General features: G+C 36.3%; 2 protein-coding genes across 4 annotated transcripts in view; one reads left to right on the forward strand and one right to left on the reverse strand.

The window, feature by feature from the left end:
- ACSS3 (acyl-CoA synthetase short chain family member 3) overlaps positions 1-7034 on the forward strand; it is a 54973-nt gene extending 47939 nt beyond the window's left edge. For 2 of the 3 annotated variants that reach the window (XM_083365137.1, XM_083365139.1), the window contains one exon: positions 1325-1558. In XM_083365137.1, coding sequence (XP_083221263.1) covers positions 1325-1393 — 69 coding nt within the window. In that variant the 3' untranslated portion in view covers positions 1394-1558. Of the gene's footprint in view, positions 1-1324; positions 1559-6888 lie in introns of those variants that run through there. The other variant, XM_083365138.1, reaches the window with a different exon arrangement.
- Positions 7035-11654: 4620 nt separating this feature from the next.
- PPFIA2 (PTPRF interacting protein alpha 2) overlaps positions 11655-14194 on the reverse strand; it is a gene marked incomplete at its 5' end in the record, with an annotated part of 237474 nt that continues 234934 nt past the window's right edge. The window contains one exon of the mRNA XM_083365122.1: positions 11655-12149. The remainder of the gene's footprint in view (positions 12150-14194) is intronic.

The following is a 14194-nucleotide window of genomic DNA, read 5'->3' on the forward strand; positions in this document are numbered from 1 at the left end:
AGAGTGTGTCCCTATCCAGGAAAAGGCATAGCTGGCACATAACACAAATTTCAGCAAACGCCCTCAATTTCCACTTGCTCTTTGAGCAGGAGTCATGAATTTTGGAAGACCTCCAGCTTACACACCAGGTCTGTCTGGGATAGTGCAATCCCATCCAAGACCAAAGATGATGAATTCCTGGATGCAGGATGCAGTTACTCCATCTTACCGGGGTTCAGTTGAAGTTTGTTGTTCCCCACCTAGGCCCCCACAGCCTCCAGACACTGCAAAAGAACATCCACAGCATCACTGACTTTACTTGGGATGAAGGTGCATAACTGAGTATCATCAGCATACTGGTGATACTTCATCCCATGGTGACAGATGATCTTGCCCAGCAATTTATGTAGATTTTAAAAAGGAATGGAGAAAGCACCAAGCCCTGTGGCACCCTGCAAAGTGGGCCTAGAGTTCGAACTCTCATTCCCTGTCAACATATAAGAATAATGGAGGGACCCAGGGGGCACGGGTCAAAAATGGCATGTGGGGATGCATGAAAGATGTCTTGGGTTGCGAAGGCTGTGTAGATATGTGCAAAAGTGACATGAGGGTCAAGGAAGGCATGCAGTCAGTGATATAAGTTGGAAAAAGTGCCTGGGGGTGCATGTGAAGTGCTGTGTGGGTTGGGTTGGACATTTAGTGCGAGAAGAATGCATGGGAGTTGCAGGGATATGTGAGAAGTCTGTGCCAATGGGGCATGATGTTGGGTTGGGAAGGGTGCCTAGAGGTACACAAAAGCTGCCACATGGGTCAAGAAAGATGTGCAAGGGGCAGTGTGCATTGGGAAGAGGACATGTGAGTGCACAGGAGGTACTGCATATTATCCAGGAAGGTGCAAAGATGGGTTGGGGAAGGTATAGGTACTGTAGGTGTGCAAGAGGGCTGGGAAGAGTGCCCAGGTTTTTTTTCCTCCCTGTTCCTTTCCCCTTTCTTCCTTAGCAGCAGCCAGGTAAGTGTCTCCTGCTGGATGGGGGAAAGGAACAAGGGATTGCAAGACTGTCTGGGAAACTGTCACAGAACATTGTAAATGAAGACCATATGACTATAGCAGCAGTTTGGTATCGCAGCCACTGCCAGTATAACAGAAACTGCACAACTTCCCCAAATTTCATTCCCTTGGAAATCATGAGTCCTGATTTTGGACACATTCTGTAAGTTGACTGATCTGAAATACCTTTAATTGTTGCCCTATGATGCATTGTCTTTTCATGGGCAAATACTGACATATATGATTTTCACAATTTTAATTTGCCATATTAAGACTGTTTTCTTCATTTTTTTTCAGATAACCCCAACTATTGAGGATCCTGCTGCATTTAAACATGTAGAAGAAGTGTTAAAAAGATTAAAATAACATTTAACAAACACTAAAATGTAAGGAAGACCTGCATTACTTACTGCATTTTGTTATGCCAGAAATATAAGTAAAATGTTGATTTTATTTCTGTAAATGTGTTACTGAATCTTAGATTACAGTAACAAGTAATATTCAGCTGGTAGTGTAAATTTTACAATGAGGTATTTAGATGATTTTAATTTTTTTAATTGCAATTAAAACTGTATGAGCAAATATTAGAAATACACACATTGTTTTTAAATACAGTGCAAAAGATGACATAATTTAAATTCTGTTAAAATTATATTTGTTTCTTTCAGTGCCAGGATGAAAATTAATCTCAGGCCTTAAAGTTTGCTTTGTCTGAAACACCCATACTTGCACTGAAGTTTTTTAAGTAGCTCAACATTGGTAGCTAAAATTTGTTGTAGTTTTAACATACAGATTTAAATTTTGAGTAATAAGGTAAAGAAAATGAATGCTAATGGAGTTAATGATTGAGGTACAGTATTAGCAAAATCCTGCAATTCAGGCCTACCGGTGGCTGCTGAATTAATTGAGACTGTCCCTCAGCCATCTAAAGTTTTCATTTGTAGCTAAGGACAGGATACAGTGAATGCAAATGTTTCTGAGCTATAGTAAAACTCAGTTGAAACTAATAAGCTACTTTATTTTCACAAATACTTACTGACAAATTGTACTGTACAGGTAGTCTTCAGCTTATGACCACAAAATTTATGTTGCTGAATGAAACATTTAAGTGAATTTTGCCCCATTTTACGACCTTTCTTGCCACAGTTAAGTGAATCATTGTAGTTGTGAAGTTAGTAATATGGTTGTTTTAAGAATCTGGTTTCCTCATTGACTTTACTTGTCAGGTTTCAAAAGCTGAACACATGAACCCTGGACATTGCAAATGTCGTAAATATGAACCAGCCAATAAGCATCCGAATTTTGATCACGTGATCATGAGGATGCTGTAATGGTTGCAACTGTGAAAAATGATCATAAGTCACTTTTTTCAGTGCTGTTGTAACTTTGAATGAACACTAAATGAACTGTTGCTAAGTTGAGGACTACCTGTATTCCTATCCTCCACTGTCCTTTTCCATGGGCATCTAGGTAACTTGGCAGAGAGGTTGGGGAACATAAAGTGCTAGGAAGAATTGGGTTGCTCAAATATGTTCTTTGTGAGTGCTGAAACAGCCCAATTGATTTTTAAAAAGATTGTGTAATCTGATATATGACTTTACATGGTAGAACCCTTTAAGAAATCCTTTAGAGCAGGATTTGTGTGTCAGCCTGAGAAGTTAGTCCAGACAAGGAAACCAAAACAAGAATACTAATATATTATCTATATTGTAGGCTTATAATAACAGAATCTTGCAAGTCTAAAAATGCTTCCCCCCCCCGGCCTACCTTTATGTTTCAGAGAATTAGGGAGGGTCAGTTTTGAGATGCTTTGTCCACCCTCCATTCCTGCTTTGGATTCAGATTTCTCTTATCAGACCATTGTCTAGGCTGGTCTCCTTCCTCTCAAAGTTATTCTTATAGCCCATTACGGTGATTGTGGATGTGTAGTATGAATATAAGTTTAAGGAAGAAAAAAAATCTCTATTTGGAATGGCCAGATACTCAAGGTAAATAATAATTTGTAGCCATATGACAATTCTGTTAGGAACCAAGCCGAAAAGAACCATATAGTTCAGAAATATGTAGTCTCTAAAATTATGCTGCGTTTTCTAAAATACCCAAATTATTTTAAAACACTGTCATGCCTTTTTATAAACAGATATTTGGGGCTTTAACCACTTGGCAGTCATGGGGAATAATCTTGGTATATGTTTTATCATCCTACAATTCACAGGGTTGTTACCCATAATGTGATAACTTATTATTACAATGAATTTGGGTAAGACTCTTTTCTTGTTATGAGAGCAAGGTGACCAGGGGGAGTTATTTAATAGTTGAGGCATTCTGTTGCTATAATAACTGAAATAATTTTCTTGTACCTACCTGCATCCATACATGTAGCCTGAAATCTAAAAGGTAGAGAAACATTATTTGGGGAGGAGGGTCAAGTACCATACAGGTAGTCCTCGACTTACAACCACAATTGAGCCCATGTTGCTAAGTGAAACATTTGTTAATTGAGTTTGCTCCATTTTACCAATTTTTTGGCCACTGTTATTAAGTGAATCATTGTTAAGTTAGTAACACGGTTGTTAAGTGAATCTGGCTTCCCCATTGACTTTGCTTGTCAGAAGGTCACAAAAGCTGATCACATAACTCCAAAATGTTTGGGACACTGCTAAAGCATATTTTAGAGGCTTGGCCATAACTTACATGGCTAAGAAGAATAAAGAAAAGAAACAACTACAACTAAACTTGAGTGAGGAACTCAGAAGACTAGAAGCAGAACTACAAACAGATCCAAATAACGTATCACTCAAGAAACACATGGAAATAATAAAGCATAGGTTAAATTTAGCCAAGATGGAACTAATGGCTCAACAGATCAAATGGGCTAAACAGAATTTCTTTGAAAATGCAAATAAGCCAGGAAGATGGCTAGCATATAGATTGAAAAAGAAAAGAAAATGATAAATTACAAAATACAAATGGAGAAATACAGTTTCAAAATGACGCAATGAAAAAAATGGTTAAAGAATATTATGAGACACTTTACAAGGCAAAGGAAATCCCCAAGGAAAAAATACAGCAATATTTAAAAAAAGCAAACTTACCAAAAATTTCCCAGAACATTTGAAATATATTGAATGAACCAATATCAGTAATGGAAATTACAGAAGCTATAAAAAGGCAAAAAAGATATCTTAATTCCAACTTTGAAAGAACTTTGCAATGAAATTCTCCTGGAAACCAAAATACCAAAAACATGGACTGAAGCTAATATTGCTTTAATACCCAAAGAAGATGCAGACATGACACATATAAAAATTATAGACCAATCTCATTACTCAATGTGGCCTATAAAATCTTTGCTTCAATAATGGCAGAAAGAATTAAGAAATTCTTGAGTGAATTTATACATATTGATCAAAATGGCTTTTTACCTAAAAGACAGATAAAAAATAATTTAAGAACAATCCTGGATGTTCTAGAGTACTATGAAGCCCATCCAGGGAAACAGATGGCTCTGATATTTCTTGATGCACAAAAAGCATTTGATAATCTAAATTGGCAATTTATGTTCCAGCAACTTGCCAAATTGGACTTTGGGGAAAAGTTTATGAATGCAATCCATGCAATTTATGATAAACAGACTGCTAGAATAATTGTAAATGGAGACTATACAGAAGGGCACAAGACATGTATGTCCTTTATCCCCACTACTATTTATACTAACTTTGGAAGTATTGAACAGAAACATTAGACAAGACTCTGAGATTAAAGGACTAGGGATAAAGGGTGAAAAATATAAATTACAAGCATTTGCAGATGACTTGGTTTTTATATTGGAAGAACCGTTGGAAATGAGCACGAAACTGTTGGATAAAATAGAACAATATAGTGATGTAGCAGGTTTGATAATAGAGAAAAAACTAAAGTTTTGACAACAGAAAAACAGAAAATGCAACTTGAAAAAACAAACCTTCAAATAGTCAAAAAAGTTAAGTATTTGGGAATTTACTTAACAGCAAGATGTTCAACAATAGAAGAGGATAACTACATAAAATTACTAAAACAAATAAAACTGGATTTAGAAAACTGGAAAAATCTCCAACTTTCAATGCTGGGGAGAATAGCTACAATTAAAATCAACATTTTACTGAGAATACTTTTTCTATTTCAAACCATTCCTGTAAAATTAGAAAAAGCTTTCTTTGACAAACTGAACACCATAATATTGAAATTTATTTGGCAAGGGAAAAAAGCACGAATTAGTGAAAATGTTACAAGACGTTAGAGAAAGGGGAGGACTGGGACTCCCAGATTGGAAATTATATTACCAAGCAGCTATTCTAATGTGGATTAAACAATGGATAACACTCAGAGATAAAAGACTATTATATCTTGAGGGGCATGACCTGCAGCTTTTGCTTACCCAAACTTAATTAATTATGATAAACTTGTAAAATATTGGATAATGAAGGAAGATTGTAATCTAGACAAGACCTATATCAACAAGGTATTGATTTAGCATGGTGGCCATACTTACAAATTCAAACAAGATATGAAAAAGACTTGAAAATAACGGGGCTCTACAATGAACAGACAGAACTCATATATTGTTAAAAACAGATGAGAAGCTGATTAAAAAACTTTATAGGTTTCTGCTTAATCTAAAGATGGAGGAAGAACAAGTTAAAGAAACAATGATAATTTGGGCAAAAGATGTTGTTCACACTATAGAACTTGAATGGGAAAAGTTATGGGATAGAAATATTAGATTATAATATATAATATATAAAGAAAATTTATATAAAATGTTTTATAGATAGCACATGACACCAGTGAGACTAGTGAAAATGTTTAAAAATACTCCAAATGTTTGTTGGAAATGCAGCCAAAGACCAGGTATCTATTATAATCTCTGGTGGACATGTTCTAAAGCTAAAAGGTTCTGGCTTAAGATACATTTATGGTTGGAGAAGATGGTTAAAAGACAAATAGAATTTAAACCAGAATTGTTCTTGTTAGGAATGATAGAGCCCAATTATGATAAAGAGACTAGGTATTTAATATTACATGTATTAACAGCAGCAAGAATTATGTATGCCCAATATTGGAAAAATTAGAGTTTACCAACTGAAGAAATGCTAATCAAGAAAATATTAGACTGTGCAGAAATGGATAGATTAACTTTGGAGATTAAAGAAAGGGAGTATTTAGTCTACTATAGAACCTTGAATAAATTTTATCAATGGCTAGACAAATGAATTAGAGAGAAAGGAATGTGAAACTTATTTTTGACCTTATTCTTCTAAGAAAAATATTATAGATTGAAAAGTTAACATTGTTTACTATAATTTGCTATATTTATTATTGTTATCAGTCATTATTCTTACTACTTCTATTGATATATATCAACCCAGACAATATGCTATTTGCTAAATATTGAATGTAATTGGGGAAAACCCCAACTCCTCCTCCAGCTTACCCGCTATCCCAACCTCACACCCTATCCTTTCATTTTCCTCTCCACCCTTATAAAAACCAATAAAATTTACATTAAAAAAAAGCTGATCACATGAGCCCGGGACACTGCGATCATGATAAATGTGAACCAGTTGCCAAGCATCTGAATTTTGATCATGTGACCGTGCAATGGTTATAAGTGTGAAAAACAGTCATGTCACTTTTTTCAGTGCTGTTGTGACTTTGAACAGTCACTAAATGAACTGTTGTAAGTTGAGGACTACCTGTATTTCTCTACGAGTAATTTGTTGGGGACTTTCATGTAATGAGGCTATTTGGGAGGGGATGAAAATAGCTTTTTCTTTCATTCTGACATCCTCTTTTTCTTTATCATTGACTTACTTAAAAAGGTGCTAGAAAACAGATGGCGTCCATGAACTGTCTAAAATATTTGCTTGCAAAGAATTCTGAAATTAAGGGAAGAGCTGTGATACTAAGTTGAGGGTTGTTCAACCTCCTTGTATGTAAGTCGGTAAAAAATGTTTAATTGAAAATAAATTTGAGTAAACCTTTTGTCTATTATCCTGTCTCTCCCCCTCCTTTAATCTAGCACATGCTGAGAACTCTTGCAGCCAAATATGGAATGAGTCCAGTTGCTTTCAATGGAAGTTACTGATTAATACAGTACAATTTAGACTGCAATCTAAGGAATCCCCTTTGATTAAAAGGGAAGGCCAAGTTTTCTTAAATGTTAAGCAAAGATGGGTTGGACAAGGTTGTTGCGGGCAAGTACAGTTATCCTTTTGGGGGTGAGGTGGGGTTGTGGGATTTATTTATTATTTATTTATTAATTTTATTTGTATACCGCCCTTCTCCCGAAGGACTCAGGGCGGTGAACAGGGCAGTACATATTAAAAAACAAAATACAAAAATTAAAAAAGATTAAACAAAATGCCCATGAATAAGTTTTTTTTTAAATTCCATTTATATCCCGCCCTTCTCCGAAGACTCAGGGCGGCTTACAAGCTTAGCAGTAGCCTTCATTCTATGTATATGCCTGCTTATTAGGGCTTTCACACACACCCCAAGCGGCATTATTACAAAGTCAGCTTAATTGCCCCCAACAATCTGGGTCCTCATTTTACCTACCTCGGAAGGATGGAAGGCTGAGTCAACCTTGAACACATTAAAAAGTAGGTTAAAACACATTAATAAAACCCAACCCCATCCCATCAGGCCAGGCCAGCTTGTTTGAAAAGGTAAGTTTTGAGATTGCGCCGGAAGGAGCGGAGGTCAGGCGCCATCCAGAGCTCAACCGGAAGATGGTTCCATAAATCCGGCGGGCCCACAGAGAATGCCCTCCCCCTGGGGGCCACCAGTCGGCATTCTTTGACCGGTGGCACCCTGAGGAGGCCCTCTGTGGGAGCGTACTGGGCAGAGGGAAGTTGCCACCGGCCGCAGGTGCTCCCCAAGGTATTCCGGACCCATGCCATGTAGGGCTTTGTAGGTCATTACCAACACCTTGAATCTCACCCGGAAGACAACTGGAAGCCAATGCAGCTCGCGGAGCAGAGGTGTAACATGGGAGTGTCGGGAAACTCCCAACACAACTCTTGCGGCTGCATTCTGTACCAGCTGGAGCCTCCGAGTGGTCTTCAAGGGTAGCCCCATGTAGAGAGCGTTACAGTAGTCCAGACGAGAGGTCACGAGCGCGTGAGTGACCGTACGTAAGGCATCCCGGTCTAGATAGGGCCGGATGGGTTTTAATCCAAAGGCTACCTGGTCTCTGGCTTTCTATATAGACCCCACCAATATATTTTTTTAGGAAATAACACTCTTTTTCTTCTGCTCTTCGCTCAGCAGCCTAATGACGCAGAGCACTGAATTGTATTCACTGACAGGGGAAAAAAGAGCAAGCCAACATGAAAAAACCGTAATTCACAAAACACTTGGAACAGAAGTGTAGAATGATCTGCAACTCAAGCTGGTAGATTGTAGGTTAAAAATTCCTCATTTCAGCTTTAGAAAAAAACATGCCCTCTTCTGTGCCTCCTACAAGAATCATAAAGGTAAGGCAGAGAACAAATTAAAAATTAACATATATGTATTTTCTGTCTGGAAGATATTCAGCTGGAAAAGGCACAATAATGTACTGAAAAGAACCATTTTGCAATATAACTAGAATGAGTTGAAACTGGTGTATTTCATAGTATTGTGTGCAAACCACTTTAAATTCAGATACTTTTGAGTAAATCAAATTATTGAATTTTAAAACATTGTATTTCAAATATGAAACTAATACAGGGAGTGCAGAATTATTAGGCAAATGAGTATTTTGACCACATCATCCTCTTTATGCATGTTGTCTTACTCCAAGCTGTATAGGCTCGAAAGCCTACTACCAATTAAGCATATTAGGTGATGTGCATCTCTGTAATGAGAAGGGGTGTGGTCTAATGACATCAACACCCTGTATCAGGTGTGCATAATTATTAGGCAACTTCCTTTCCTTTGGCAAAATGGGTCAAAAGAAGGACTTGACAGGCTCAGAAAAGTCAAAAATAGTGAGATATCTTGCAGAGGGATGCAGCACTCTTAAAATTGCAAAGCTTCTGAAGCGTGATCATCGAACAATCAAGCGTTTCATTCAAAATAGTCAACAGGGTCGCAAGAAGCGTGTGGAGAAACCAAGGCGCAAAATAACTGCCCATGAACTGAGAAAAGTCAAGCGTGCAGCTGCCAAGATGCCACTTGCCACCAGTTTGGCCATATTTCAGAGCTGCAACATCACTGGAGTGCCCAAAAGCACAAGGTGTGCAATACTCAGAGACATGGCCAAGGTAAGAAAGGCTGAAAGACGACCACCACTGAACAAGACACACAAGCTGAAACGTCAAGACTGGGCCAAGAAATATCTCAAGACTGATTTTTCTAAGGTTTTATGGACTGATGAAATGAGAGTGAGTCTTGATGGGCCAGATGGATGGGCCTGTGGCTGGATTGGTAAAGGGCAGAGAGCTCCAGTCCAACTCAGACGCCAGCAAGGTGGAGGTGGAGTACTGGTTTGGGCTGGTATCATCAAAGATGAGCTTGTGGGGCCTTTTCGGGTTGAGGATGGAGTCAAGCTCAACTCCCAGTCCTACTGCCAGTTTCTGGAAGACACCTTCTTCAAGCAGTGGTACAGGAAGAAGTCTGCATCCTTCAAGAAAAACATGATTTTCATGCAGGACAATGCTCCATCACACGCGTCCAAGTACTCCACAGCGTGGCTGGCAAGAAAGGGTATAAAAGAAGGAAATCTAATGACATGGCCTCCTTGTTCACCTGATCTGAACCCCATTGAGAACCTGTGGTCCATCATCAAATGTGAGATTTACAAGGAGGGAAAACAGTACACCTCTCTGAACAGTGTCTGGGAGGCTGTGGTTGCTGCTGCACGCAATGTTGATGGTGAACAGATCAAAACACTGACAGAATCCATGGATGGCAGGCTTTTGAGTGTCCTTGCAAAGAAAGGTGGCTATATTGGTCACTGATTTGTTTTTGTTATGTTTTTGAATGTCAGAAATGTATATTTGTGAATGTTGAGATGTTATATTGGTTTCACTGGTAAAAATAAATAATTGAAATGGGTATATATTTGTTTTTTGTTAAGTTGCCTAATAATTATGCACAGTAATAGTCACCTGCACACACAGATATCCCCCTAAAATAGCTATAACTAAAAACAAACTAAAAACTACTTCCAAAAATATTCAGCTTTGATATTAATGAGTTTTTTGGGTTCATTGAGAACATGGTTGTTGTTCAATAATAAAATTAATCCTCAAAAATACAACTTGCCTAATAATTCTGCACTCCCTGTATTTTGAACATTTTAGAAATTATCTCTGATACAGTAATTGAGACAGTATACCTTGATATGTAATAATCATTTTGAATTCCAAACAACTGCTTCAAAGTCAAAATAGGCTCTCTCAAATTTCCAAATCATTGGAATGGGAAACATTCTGTATTTTAATAGACTGATAAATGAGAATGTCTTGATTGTATTTGTCCCTTAAACAATGTTTATCTTTAAAAATTTAAGTTGAAACCATGATGTATGCCATTGTACCACAGACAGATCACATAAAAGAGCACTGATTTTATTTTATTGACAAGGGGGAGAGAGAAAAATTGGTCACCATTTAATTAACTGAAATCTGTTTAAAATTTTAAAAATGCAGTAAAACAAATGCACGTGCAGATGTTTTGCAGGTAAGCCTGCTGAAGGACAGGACTTAAGCTACAATAAGATCAATCAGGCAGCAAGATTTTTAGCAAATAGAGTAGGTAAATTACATTATTAAATATTTCATACTTTGAAACTTCCAATATAACAAAGGGCAAACATCAATAACACCATCAAATAAAACCACAGCAGGTAACAGTTTCTCCTCTAAACTTCTATATAGTATATAATAACTGTTTTGTGTTTTAGTTATTTCCTCTGATAAAGTTGACTTCAGTGAAGTCTCAGCAAGGCCACTTTTGAATGAAAGCCTAACATTAGACAAGCAGCTGTTCCAATACCCTATTATAATGAAGACATGGAGGGTATTGCTATACAACTGAAATGTTGAAAATCAGATTTATTTTCATCTCATTTTGTTTAAGGCCAATTTTAGCTAGCATGTGAAGAATTTTGAGGGGAAAAAAATACTAGCAAAGCTAGCTGCTTCTTGGTAAATGCTTCTTGGTAGCCATTGAGGAAGATGTCTCTTGCTTTCTGTAATTGGTTCTGAGTTTTGCAGTTTTTCTTCATGTTCGTTTTAGAAAAAAGAGCAGTCACAGTGCTTTTCTACAATTTTGTATGCATTTCTGTGTGAATGTTTGTATATGTGTATGAGAGTTCTGTTTTGCCTTTATAGGTCCATTTTTGGCTTAAGTTTCATGTTTAAATCTTTTTCCTCTTGATCATTAGAGGGAAGAATTCACTTTAAATAGTGGTATATATATATATATATTAAAAAGTAGGAACATGATGAAGTATCTAATAACTTTTTGCTACCCAATATCCAATTGACTTTGCTACAATTCAAAATTGTAAAAAATAGTGGAATGAAAAGATACAAACATTACACCTGACAATGTATTTGTCAAGTGTTTTCACTAAGACCCCATGTACCACATATTTTTTAAAAATCATATTTATATCCATTTACATGAGACACATATTAAAAGAAATTCACCATAAATACATGTAATTCTAATATATTACAATAAAACAGATGGAACAAGTTTCAAAATGAAGGTCCCCTTTTGACAAAAGTATTATTTCTGCACATTGGCCAAATTTGTCAGGATGTGTACTTTTAAAAATTAGTAATTATTATTAATTAAACTACATCAGATGTGCAATCTGGACAATATTGTTGCTACACACTGTTCAATCATTTCAGTGGAGATTATGACCAACTTTTGTGTCAACTCCACAGAAAGGATTAAAAAATTGTGCGACAGTAGTATTTGGTAGGTTGCACATTACAACTAAATATGTAAAAAGATCACCACACATTTTAGTTTGATAAACATTTATATTTTCTTCCCTATTACCCTGTTCTTGGAATAAAAGCTTCTTAAGATGGTGGTAGTGCACTTCAGGTAAAATAGAAGAAAGAGGTGGCATCTAGAAGTAAGAAAAAACAGTTCATTCAATAATAACCTTTACGCTGCTATAGATTCATTTACAGTAATAATCTCTGGGTAGCAATTGTAAAATAAAGCTTAATTGAGGCAGGAAAGGGGGAAGGCAGTGTGAAGGTGGGATCAGTAAAAACACATGGTGGAAGATTCACTGGTTGCATTTAAATTCATCTCTAAGAACAGCTAAAATAGCTTTAAGAAATCTTGTAATTTTCTATTTAAATGTTTGTTTCAAAAACAAATGTTAGAATAACATGAAGTAGAGATGTTTATACTGTATATTAAGGATGCAGATACAGGAAGGTAACCTGCAAAAAAATCTCAGTAAAATCAAGAGAGTTTATTTATTAAAACAGTTGTATAGGATTATAGTTCCAGCGTGTCTTTTTTTCTTTTAAACACCGCTACCTTATTTAATAATAATAATAATAAGTTGGAAGGGACCTTGGAGGTCATCTAGTCCAACCCCCTGCTCAGGCAGGAAACCCTATATCATTTCAGACAAGTGGCTGGCCAGTCTCTTCTTAAAAACTTCCAGTGTTGGAGCATTCACCACTTCTGGAGGCAGGTTATTCCACTGGTTAGTTGTTCTAACTGTCAGGAAGTTTCTCCTTAGTTCTAGGTTGCTTCTCTCCTTGACTAGTTTCCATCCATTGCTTCTTGTCCCGCTTTCAGGAGCTTTGGAGAATAGCCTGACTCCCTCTTCTTTGTGGCAGCCCGAGATATTGGAACACTGCTATCATGTCACCCCTCACCCTTCTCTTCATTAAACTACACATACCCAATTCCAGTAACTGTTCCCTATATGTTTTAGCCTCCAGTCCCCCTTTTTTTGAAAAAAAAAGGAAAATGATTTTGTTTTGCCAGAGTACAAATTTATTTTAATGAATAGCATGTTTTAATAAAAATACCGAGGTTGCTGTTCTCTAGTGGGAAGGCTGTAATGTTTAAGATGTATTTTAGAAAATACATGCATTTTGGAAGATGATGTTTTCATGATTATAGGATTTGTCTAGTCATGATTATAGGATTTGTCTAGTCACTGCTGGACAAAATATAATCATTGTTCTAATGAACACAGTTGCCACTACATTGAACTGTGAGTGACATCACTGTTTGAACAGTAGTAATTGTAAATTACGTGGATAAACTTTATTTTTGCCTACATTTTGAAAAGTGCTTATTTTTATAAAAAATCTGTGATTTATATTTTGTCCCTTGGCTTTCATATGTTCAATATATCCTGTTTAAAAACAGATTAAATAATCAGAGGATAAATGTCTACTATCATTACATTATTGTTTTTTAAACTTATGTTAAAGACAGATACACTTAGCAATCATGATATCTTAATGGCTCAGATTTCCAAATATTACTTAACTTCAAGAGAAAGGATAATGATTTCAGCCAGCTTTAATTTAAGATCACACTACATATGAGGACAGAGTATTTAAATAAATGTAATCAAAGGTAATTTGTTTTGTTTGGAAAAAAACTATTTTTTACAACAGATCAAATTCTTTATTCACCAACCCCATGCCATACTGTTTACTGTGAACAGCATCTGGGTGTGGGGGTCAATATCAGGTAGGAACAGAGCAGACTACAGCAAGTGAGCAATTAGTATAGAGGAAAATACAATTAGTATTTGTTAGATTTTTTTAGATTATAAATATTACACCCACTCATAGAAGAGAATGTGGGGTGAGAGGTAAGAAAAATAATTTATGATTTTCAGAAGACTGTTTTAGATTGGCCAGAGACATTCCTGGAAGAACACAGACACACACTTAGGAGATAATTTTAAGAACATAAAATATTATTGGATCTTGATTTTTTTTCCAGTTTTCAAGGAGCCTAGTGGGCCTACACACTGTACATTAAATTTTGTAATGGAAGAAATGATTGCCATTCAATTACATATTTTCTACAGTAACATCATCATCAAATGTCTTCAATGTTACAATCAAGAGTTTGTGTAGTTCTTAGTGCTCTCTGAGCTTTGTTGTTTGCCTGAAAATGTTTCAT

This window comes from Vipera ursinii, assembly GCF_947247035.1.
Source record: "Vipera ursinii genome assembly, chromosome: 6".
NCBI classification, from domain to species: Eukaryota; Metazoa; Chordata; class Lepidosauria; order Squamata; family Viperidae; genus Vipera; species Vipera ursinii.